The 10,738-nt window shown below is 53.0% G+C and overlaps 1 protein-coding gene across 2 annotated transcripts in view; it reads right to left on the bottom strand.

Annotated features, from left to right (window-relative positions):
- Positions 1-290: 290 nt before the first annotated feature.
- The window catches only part of TRIOBP (TRIO and F-actin binding protein), an 83,704-nt gene continuing 73,256 nt past the window's right edge, over positions 291-10,738 (bottom strand). For both annotated transcript variants that reach the window (XM_060188954.1, XM_016186539.2), the window contains 7 exons: positions 10,524-10,671; positions 7,849-7,951; positions 6,643-6,802; positions 6,448-6,564; positions 5,015-5,101; positions 4,232-4,395; positions 291-907 (listed from right to left, as the gene is read on the bottom strand). In XM_060188954.1, the coding sequence (XP_060044937.1) occupies positions 4,234-4,395; positions 5,015-5,101; positions 6,448-6,564; positions 6,643-6,802; positions 7,849-7,951; positions 10,524-10,671 (777 nt within the window). In that variant the 3' untranslated portion in view covers positions 291-907; positions 4,232-4,233. The remainder of the gene's footprint in view (positions 908-4,231; positions 4,396-5,014; positions 5,102-6,447; positions 6,565-6,642; positions 6,803-7,848; positions 7,952-10,523; positions 10,672-10,738) is intronic.

Below are 10,738 nucleotides of genomic sequence, written 5' to 3'. Positions count from 1 at the left end.
GCCAAGCTCCCTGCTCTCTCCAAGGTGTGGGCCCGGTGCCCCCAGCCAGGGTTCATGGACTTTGGGGTATAACGAACTACAGAGCTGGCTGGGGCTGCCAACTCTGACTCAGCAGGTTGGGTGGTGCCGGGTCTTGGTCTTCTAATGAGTCGGCGACTCTCATACTGGTCCGCAAAGGTGGCGCCTCTTGGAGAAGCCAGGCTGCCAGCTCTTGCTGCACCTGCCCACAGGCTGCTCTGAAGGGCATGGGTTTCCATCTGCGCCCTGTCCCAGACGTCCAGGACACTGGGGCTGCTGGAACCTTTTATTAAGTTAGGGAGGTTCATGGAGCAGGAGAGAAACACCTTCATGGGGCAGCCATGCCCAGCACCCCTTCAGAGGAGGAAATGGAACTGAGGGACAGCTGCAGGTTCCCTCTGTCCATCTGTCCCTCTGCCCAGAGTCCTGGGGCTGGGGTTCCCCCTGCCAGGAAGTAGTTAGTAGGAGGTAAGGTAGGAAGCAGGTAGCTGGCTCCCTGCCTCCCTCTGCAGAGCCGACCTGGCCACAGAGGCTGCTGGGCCTGGGCTGGCTGCAGGCCTGGGGTGGAGATACACAGCTGCCAGTATCTGCTTCTCAAAACGTGTTTTTTGTTTGTTTTTTTTGGGGGGGTGTTAGGGGAATCTATATAAAAATCTCTTCACATATAAAATCCTGAAGAAGGTGCAAAGTAAGACCCAGTGCGAGGGGTGCGCTCAGGTACGCAGTGTGTGTGTGTGTGTGTGTGTGTGTGTGTGTGTGTGTGACAGCTGTGTCTGTAGGTGCCGTCCAGAGGGTAGGGGAAAGCTTGGCTTCTGACTTCCATCCAGCAGGAAGGGAGCATGACTGGTCCCATGGAGCTGAGGGCCGCAGCAGAGCTACACTCCGCAGCCTGAAAGACAAGAGTAGGGAGCTGAATGTTGGGGGAACCTGGCACTGGGACCCTAGCGCCCCTGCCTGGCCTGACCGGGCGAGAGTAGCTTCTGGACCCATCTGTAATCCCAGTCTTCTCCCTATACACTCTGGTCACAGGGGTGGCCTCTCCTACCAGGCTGAGGAAGCCTAGAAGGATTCGTCAGGGGCAGGGGAGATAGCATAGTGGTTATGCAAAGAGACTCTCATGCTTGAGACTTCAAATCCCCCACACTACCACAAGTCAGAGTTGATTAGTGCTCTGGTTAAAAAAAAAAAATTCTCTTTCTGGTAAATTCTTTTTTTTTTTAATCACTTTATTAAAATTATTATTTTTACCTTTATTTATTTATTGGATAGCGACAGCCAGAATTGATATGGAAGGGGATGATAGAGAAGGAAATAGAGAGAGACACCTGCAACACAGTTTCATCACTTGCAAAGCTTTCCCCCTGCAGGTGGGGACTGGGGGCTCAAACCCAGGTCCTTGTGTATTGTAGCATGTGCACTCAACTAAGTGTGCCACCACCCAGCCCCGTTTTTTTCTTTTTTCTTTACCAGAGTATGCTATCCCTTCCATGGGAAGAGGCTTTAAGAAAGCCTTCATGGGGGCTGGGAGATAGTGCAGCAGGTTAAGCCACGTGGTACAAAGCACAAGGACCGGCAGAAGGATCCCAGTTCAAGCTCCTGGCTCCCCACGTGCAGGGGCGTCGCTTCACAAGTGGTGATGCAGATCTGAAGGTGTCTTATCTCTCTCTCTCTCTGTCTCTCTGTCTTCCCCTCCTCTCTCAATTTCTGTCCTATCCAACAACAATAGCAATGACAACAATAGCAACAACAAGGGCAACAAAAATGGGAAAAATGGCCTCTAAGAGCAATGGATTTATAGTGCAGGCACAGAGCCCCATCGATAACCCTGGAGGCAAAAAAAAAAAAAAAAAAAAAAAGGAAGCCTTCATGAGGGGGTTGGGAGGCTGCATACATGTTACCATGCGCAAGGATGGATTTAAGTCTCCACCTGCAAGGGGAGAATTCACAAATGGTGAAGCAGTGCTACAGGTGTCTCTCTCCCTACCTCCCCTTCCCTCTCAGCTTCTGTCTCTACATAACTGAGCCTCAGTGACAATCCTGGTAGTAATAAAAAAATAGTCTTCTGAGGTCGGGTGGTTGTGCAGCCGGTTAAGCACACATGGTGTGAAGCGCAAGGACCAGCATAAGGATCCCGGTTCAAGCCCCCACTACCCACCTGCAGGGTGGGGTCACTTCATCAGCGGTGAAGCAGGTCTGCAGGTGTCTATCTTTCTCTCCCCCGTCTTCCCCTCTCTCTACATTTCTCTCTGTCCTATCCAACAACGACATCAATAACAACAATAACTACAACAATAAAACAATAAGGGTAACAAAAGGGAAAAAATAGCCTCCAGGATCTGTGGATTCATAGTGCAGGCACTGAGCTCCAGCAATAACCCTGGAGGCAAAAAAAAGTCCCCTTTCTCTCCCTCTCTGTCATGCATGTATATTTCTGTTGCCCCCCAGGACAATTTTCTATTATCATCAGACAGAGACAGAGACAGAGGGGTCGGCACGGCAGCGTGCTCGGCCGTCTATGGAGCTGCCCTGGTATCACGGCTGCCCCCATGCAGTGCAGAGCTTGAACCCAGGGCTTCCTACATGGTGAGGAGCATGTTCTCACAGGTGAGCTATGTCCAGGCTCCACTTCCCTTTTTTTAAAAAATATTTATATTTATTTATTTATTCCCTTTTGTTGCCCTTGTTGTTTTATTGTTGTGGTTATTATTGTTGTCATTGTTGTTGGATAGGACAGAGAGAAATGGAGAGAGGAGGGGAAAGACAGAGAGAGGGAGAGAAAGATAGACACCTGCAGACCTGCTTCACCGCCTGTGAAGCGACTCCCCTGCAGGTGGGGAGCCGGGGCTTGAACCAGGAACTTTATGCGGGTCCTTGTGCTAAGCGCCACCTGCGCTTAACCCGCTGCACTACAGCCCGACTCCCCCACTTCCCTTTTTTTAGATACAGATGGAGAGGGAGAGGGAAAGAGGCCATAGCACCAAAGCTTCCTACAAAGCATTAGGGGCTGGGCTTGAACCTGGGTCTCACACATGGCAAAGAAGCGCTGTTTCACTAGCACCCTCCCCCCTTTTCAAAAATTATTATGTTTGTTTGTTTTGACAGTTCTGTCATATGGTGATACCAAGGATTGAACCTGGAACCTCTTCTATGCAAATCCTGTGTGCTAATGCTGCACTATCTCCCTATCTCCCAGGTCCTAAAATGTTTCAAACACTTTTTTTCCCCTGTGCCTGCATGATCAGCCTACCACTCCTGGCAACCACTTTTCCTTTTTTTTTCTTTATTCGATAGGACAGAGAGAAATTGAGGGGGGGAGGTAGACAGAAAGACAGGCAGATAAATAGACAGATAGACACACCTGCAGCGCTGCTCCACTACTCAGGCAGTTTCCCCTCTGCAGGCAGGAACAGCGGTTGAACCCGGGTCTGTCTGCACAGCAAAGTGCACACTCAAATGAGTGTCCTGCCTGGCCTATAGGCGGAATGCTGGCCTTGCTCAGAGATGGCTGAGCAGTGGAGTTTGGTAGAAGGAACAGCTGCCAGATGCCACGCTGCCAGTGCTGAGGGTGGGGTGCCACCCAGCCCAGGCAGATCAGCCGGGAACACTCCCCTGGGGGGCATGGCTATGGTGAGACACGGCCATAAGCACCTGCTGTTTCCCGGGGAGATGTGGTGATGGACACACACACCCTCCCGTGAGCCCTCCCGTGTGCCAGAAGCTGCAGATGGGACCGAGCCCCACACTGATCTGTCTCCCCTCTCTACACACACCTATGATACCGCTTCATTTATGACTCAGGCCCTGAATGAAATTAACTACAAGAGCAAGTAATAAAGCCAAGCAAATATAACAGTTACTGAAATGGAAGGCACACCCAAGCGGTCTCTCACAGATGAGCTCGCTGTACATATTTCTGGACTGCAGCCGACTGTGCGTAACTGAGACTGAAGATAAGCAGACGGCTGTCACCAGATCCTCAACTGCTCTTCCCAGCTTTGAAGCAAGGCACTCAGGTTTACAAAGCAGCCCCTGGCCAAGTCTGATCGCCATGGCAACCTGGGGTGGCTGGGGTCATTGTCAGAAAGGAAAGGGGAGTGCAGGCCTGGGGAAGGAAGGGCCCCAGCCGGTAGCCCAACATGAGCTGTGAGCCCACACGTCTGGGCCTGTACACGCTGCCCTACCCCAGCCCCCCAGGCGCCCAGCCCACACCCACCTCTACTCGGCCAGACTGTTGCGTGTCGCCTCCTTCTCCTGCAAGGCGGCCATGGCCAGGCGCAAGTGTTCCTTCAGCTGCTCAATCTCCCGCTCTGACCGTGTCTTGATGTGGTTCAGTTCCACGTACACGTCCTGGTACTTTCCCGAGGTGAAGCGCTTGTCCTGGTGGTGGTGAGGGGCTGTGAGGACACAGTGCCTCTCTCCCTAGCCCCGCTCACCACATTCGTAGCTGCACAGCATACCCGGGAGGGTCCCTCACAGCCTCCAGTGACTGGGCCCAGGCATACCTCCAGCGACACTGGTTTCAACATTTTTATTTTGGCCATCAGGTTACCGCTGGGGTTTGATGCCTGGTGGGGACTGGGGGCTTGAACCTGGGTCCTTGAACACTGTACACTTTACCAGGTGTACCACTTTACCAGGTGTACCACTTGGCCTGCTTTAAAGAGGTTTTTTAGATACTGATTTTCATTTGTTGCATCTGAGAAAACTTCACGAGACGGAGATGAAGCCGGAACACTGCTCAGGAACGTCTGGCCCTGGGGATCAAACTGATGGCCTCAGGCCTGGCAAACTTGATGTCACACCAGTTGAGGCATTTTTCCAGGTGTTCACTTACTTTCTAGCCTCAATTTCTACGTCCGTGAAAGGGAGCCATGCCAGCCACATAGGAAGGCTGGAGGGGGGCTGGCCTGAGGAGGTGAGGGAGCCAGGCCCAGGGGCTGTGCTGGGCACCGAGGTCTGCCCGCCCTGACACCCACCTTGGCCGACCAGGACCCACCTTCTGCATCGTCTGAAGCTCGTCGCGGAGGCACTGCACCTCCTTCTTCAGGTACTGAAGCTCATTTTCCTTCACTCGTAGCAGCACCTGGAGGCAAGGGTGCCAGGCTGATCCCAGGCCAGAAGCCAGAGGTACCTTGACCCATAACACCCCTGCCTCAGGCTCCTATAATGCAGCTCCCAAGCTGTGCCCAAACCCTCTATGCCCCATGGGCAGACTCCTCCAGGAAGCCCTCTCTGGTTTTCTTTGCTCTCCTGGCATGGACTGTACATGAAGGTATTTCTTGGGTGCCTCCACTGTTGCCCTAGTTCAGTCTGGGCCTTCAGTTTGAAGCCAAGAGGATGAAAGGAAGCCACCTGTGATCCCATTGAGAACCAAATAAGCTGCCTTCCCCAGAGGGCTCCCTCATCAAGGACCCCCAAATCCAGAGACCAAGCAGGTCTGCCAAACAGACCTGACCAAGGAGGAGGCAGGTTCAGCCAGCACTGGGGAGGCTCTGAGGCTGGGAAGGTGGCTCACCTAGAGAGCGCACTGCTCTGCCAAGCATCTTTTTTTTAAAAAATTTTTTTAAATGTTTATTTATTCCCTTTTGTTGCCATTGTTGCTTTTATTGTTGTAGTTATTACTGTTGTTGTTACTGCTATCATTGTTGTTGGATAGGACAGAGAGAAATGGAGAGAAGAGGGGAAGACAGAGAGGTTGAAAGATAGACACCTACAGACCTGCTTCACTGCTTGTGAAACAACTACTCTGCAGGTGGGGAGCCGGGGGCTCGAACCCGGGTCTGAACACATGTCCTTGCACTTTGCACCACATGCGCTTAACTCGCTGAGCTACTGCCCGACTCCCTGTCAAAGCATCTTTGCCAGGTTCAAGCCTATCCCAACTGCACTGGAGGAGTTAGGTGCTATGGTGTCTCTCTCTCTCTCTTTCTTTCTGAAAAAGTTAACCCGGAATGGTAAAGTCCTGGAGATGAAAACAAAAACCAAGCCAAACTTTGGAGTTGAATTACTTGGCTCAATTCCAACCCCCCCCACCCCCCCGCACTGACCAGTCATGTGACCTAGGGCAAGGTCCTTGGCCTCCTGGCTGTCCTTCATCAGTAAGATGGGGACAGTAACAGCTTCTCACAACCTCACAGGCTGTCAGGAAGATTCCTGACATGCAGGAGCAGAAAGAAAGGGCTCACAGATGCTCTTGGCATAGACTGAAGCCATATATAGATTTTTTAAAATAATAAAACAGAAAAATAAATCTAGAGTAATTCCAGGAGAACACACACACACTCACTCACTCTTTTCCACTTTTACAGATGTGTGACTTGGACTCGAGCGGGGAGACTTGTCACAGTCACACAGCCAGCAGGTCAGGTGCCCTAGCTGCCCTGGGGCCCCACAGACCAGCTGGGCTCCCCGCACGGGTCGGGCACTCACCTCTAGCTCACAGGAGCTCCTCTCGTTGCTGCGCCCCCCACAGCCACTGCCTGTACCCTGAGAGGCGATGAAGCTACGGAGCCGGTCGATCTCCTCCGACAAGTGGGTGTGGAGCTCCTAGTGGTTGGGGGACAGTCAGTGTGGGGACGACGGGCCGCCGGCGCCGCATGGTCTCCAACGTGGGGTGGGGCCCACCTGGTTGTGCCGCAGCAGCTCCTGGCCCTCCTGCTGACAGCGCCTCAGTGTGTGCTCCCGCTCCTCCGCCTGCCGCGTCAAGGCCCCGATCTCCAGGCACTTCTGCGAGTACTGCTCCGACAGCACCTGCAGCTCCCGCTTCAGTGCCTCCATGTCTGACCTGCTCAGGGGGAGGAGGGAAAGGATGGCGTGAGCTCCAGAGTCTCAGTAGATGAGAAGCAGTTCAGGACTCATGGGTCCTCACTCTAGCTTTGCCTTTTTTTTCCCCTCCAGGATTATCTTATTTATTTGTTAGTGGGTAGAGACAGAATTTAAGAGGGCATGGAATAGAGAAGGAGAGAGACACCTACAGCCCTGCTTCACTACTCACGAAGCTTCCCTCCTGCAGGTGGGGGCCAGAGGCTTGAACCCGGGCCCTAGCACACTGTAGTTTGTGCACTTAACCAGATGTGCCACCACCTGGTCCTGACTCCAGGATTGTCACTGGGGCTCAGTGCCTGCACTAGGAATCCACTGCTCCCGGTGGTCACTTTTCCATTTTATTGGATAGGATAGAGAGAAATTGAGAGAGATGGGGGAAGACAGAGAAGGGGAGAGAAAAAGACACCTGCAGACCTGCTTTACCACTTGTGAAGTGACCCCCCCTGCAGGTGGGGAGCAGGGGGCTCAAACCCAGATCTTTGCATAGATTCTTGTGCTTCGTACTATATGCGCTCAACCAGGTGTGCCACTGCCTGACCCTTAGTTTTGTGTTTAGTCTACTGTGGGCTTGTGAACCAGTGAAAGCCTCAGGGCTGCAAAGTGGGCCTGTTTCTACAGAGGAGGCAGATCACAGGAGTCCAGCTCTGAGTTCTCTATAGCCTTAATGTCCCATACTTGTGTACGGTGGCAGGAACACCTATTCTCCAAGGGTGGTACTGCAACTCCGCTCTCTGGGACACTAAAAAGTCAAAGAGGAAGGTAGCCACCAAGACTAGCCAGACAGGAAGGAGCCTGAGGAACTAGCTCCAAGGCCTGGGGTGGGGAAGCTGGCAGAGGCCACACTGCTTCTGTTCCCTGTGACTGGGATGGAATCTCAACTGGGAGCAAATTATTGTGTGTCCTGCCTACAGGCCAGGTCCCTGACTCATAACCAGCAGGATGGATATCTGAGCCCTGGCTGAGAGGGAGGCCCAGCCCACAGACTGGCTTCGAGTGCCATCTTACTGGTGCTGCTTCCGGAGGCCATCTGGGCCCTGCTGGAGACTCCTTGTCTTGTTCAGTTCCCGGCTCAGCTCCTCCTGGTAGGCCTTCTTCATGGCTTCAATGGCTGGAGCACAGCAGGGAGACATAGGGAAGGGGGAAGAGGTCAGCAGCACAGGTCCCTCCTCCTGTGCACACAGGAGCAGGGAGTGGCATGCACACAGCACCGGAAGGCTGTGTCACAAACTGAAGTGGCAGGGGCCGGGCTGCAGAGCAACGGGTTGAGTGCACATAGTACAGACTAAAGTGACTCTGGATACGCTTGCTCTGAGCCTGCCCTTCAAGGGAAGACCACTCTCCCTGCCCCACCTCAAGGTTCCTGGTGGAGAGAAGCCTCAGTGACTGGCCACTGGTGATCTTGTGTTGCTATTGATTTCTGGAAAAGGCCACATATAGTCCACTCTCTCTGCAGAGCCTGGAAGGTCCTTTAACAGGGCCATCTGCCTTGGCCAGCTTAGTACTGAGAGAAGGCTCTGTTTGGGACCAAATCTATGTCACCTTGTGCAGAAAACTTAAAGCCTCTGCACCTCAGAGCCCTTATCTGGAGAACAGGAATAACAACGGCACCTTCTTTCACAGTGTGGCTGGCACATGTGTGTGCTACATGTGGACACTGCACAGCACAGGGTAAAAGCCAGACACGAGTCTCCGCCGACTACTTTGTAGACAGTGAGCTCTGAGACCAAGTCTCTGTCCACACCCAAGTGTGGCTGCTGTGAAGAGTACACAAGTTCTCATCCTTAGTTTTATCCTTAATTCCTAAATCCCAAAGCTCTAGACACTGGAAGTTGTTTATACTTCTTTTGGTGGCAATCCCTGACCTGAAGAGACTGTCCCATTAAATTAGCAGCGCTGGGAGAAATTCCACTGGATGATTGATTTTAGGTTGAAGCTGAGACCCTGAAACAGGGAGGGGGGGAGGCCATACCTAACCTGTACAGTGGGTTATCTTTCTAAAATGCAAAAACACAGGCGTCGGAGTTTGAAATGAGGGCTGTGGGCTTGAGTGCTTGGTACAGCACTGGCAGGTAGCCTCTTTTTTTTTTTTTCCTTTTTAAGTTTGTGCTAAAGAATACACTCAAGGCCTCAAGCTTATACATCACTGCTGAGTAGCCTCTCCCCCAGCTCACATGCCCTTCCTTTCCTTTTCTGAGACGGAGAGAGACTGGAAAGAAAGACAAGAAGAGAGACACCACTGTACTGCTCCACCGCCCATGCATGCCCATGCTCCTGTGTGATGCTGAGGCTCGAACCCAGGACCTCACATATGCGCTACCAGGTAAACTATCTCTTGGCCTCTTTGGCTCTTTCTATTATTCTGCAAACTCCAAGGAAATGCCTAGGATGTGCCAGACACATATGAGGTGTGAATGGGCAATGTTGGGGTCGGGGGAAGAGTTGTCTAGCCACTTGAATGTCCTTGTTTCTGGTCTGGGAGGCAGAGGGTGGGGCTCAAAGCACGGCTTTGCCATCTGGGAGAAGTCACTAATCTCTGAGCCCCAGTTCCCTCATTTGTGAAGTGGGACATGGCACTCATATGGCTAGTGGAGCTGGGCAAAGACCCATATTCTGTCCCCTCCCCAGGACCCCCCAGTGTGAAGCAGAGTGCATGTGTGTGGCGAGTGGTGGTTCTCCCAGCAGCTTCTGAGGAAGAGGAGGGAAAGAAAGAGAAAGAGAAACACCTGCAGCACCGCTTCGCCACTCAGGAAGATGGGAGCCTGGGTGTGAACCTGGGTCCTTGTGCATTATGACAAGGGCACTCAACTGAATGAGCCATAGCCTGGTTCTTTTTTTTTTTTTTTTTTTTTAATTTCTTCCCTTTTGTTGCCCTTGTTGTTTTATTGTTGTTGTTACTGATGTCGTCGTTGTTGCATAGGACAGAGAGAAATGGAGAGGAGAAGACAGAGAGGGGGAGAGAAAGACAGACACCTGCAGAACTGCTTCACCGCTTGTGAAGCGACTCCCCTGCAGGTGGGGAGCCCGGGGTTTGAATTGGGCTCCTTACGCCGGTCCTTGCGCTTAATGCAATGTGCGCTTAAACCCACTGTGCTACTGCCCGACTTCCTGCCTGATTCCTTTTTTAAAAAATAAATAAATAAAAGAAAAAAAGAAAAAGAAAAACTGGTAGAGGTGAGAGACAAAGAGGGAGAGAGAACGGGAGAGACAGAGAGTAGCGCTGCTTGCAGCACAGCTCTATCCCCCCCCCCTCCCCCCGTGGAGCTGTTCCGCCACCCCCTCCCTGGTAAGGGCTGGGGGCTTGAGCTTAGATCCCTGGGCATGGTGACGTGTGCTCTACCAGGTGCGCCGCCACCCAGCCCCTCAGCCTCTTTTATCCTGTTCAAGTCAGGGCTTGGACTCAGGGCAGGGAAACTTCTACTCCGGACCACCAGAGCAGGTTTGCCCGGCCTGTGTCTGGGCCCTTCCTGCAAGATGGCCTCGCACTGTCCCCAGCGCCAGCAATACAAAGGTGTGTGTGTGTGGGGGGGGGGTAGTGCACTACCTCAGTTTCTCCTTTTTGAACAGGGTGAGATGCCAGTTCTGGGGGCTCCCAGTTGAGTACTGAGATCTGTGCCCTTTAGCCACAGAACTCCCCAGATCAGTGGGAGGGCCCCGCTGAGAGGTCTGTGCAGGGTCCTCACCTGAGGCTGTGGCTGCCGTCTCCTCTGCCAGCAGCCACTCCTTCTCCTGCTGCAGCCGCTGCAGCTCCCGCTCGTGGTGCCGCTGCAGCTCCCCCATCACCTGCTGGTGCGAGGACTCCATCTCCGCCAGGCTGCGCTCACATGCCTCCTGCCAGGGGAGGAAGCAGGGCATGAGGCTGCCGCCAGCCAGGCTCCAAGCTAAGACAGGCCTGTGC

This window comes from Erinaceus europaeus, chromosome 4 (assembly GCF_950295315.1).
Source record: "Erinaceus europaeus chromosome 4, mEriEur2.1, whole genome shotgun sequence".
NCBI classification, from domain to species: Eukaryota; Metazoa; Chordata; class Mammalia; order Eulipotyphla; family Erinaceidae; genus Erinaceus; species Erinaceus europaeus.
This window is presented reverse-complemented; position numbering and strand designations above follow the sequence as displayed.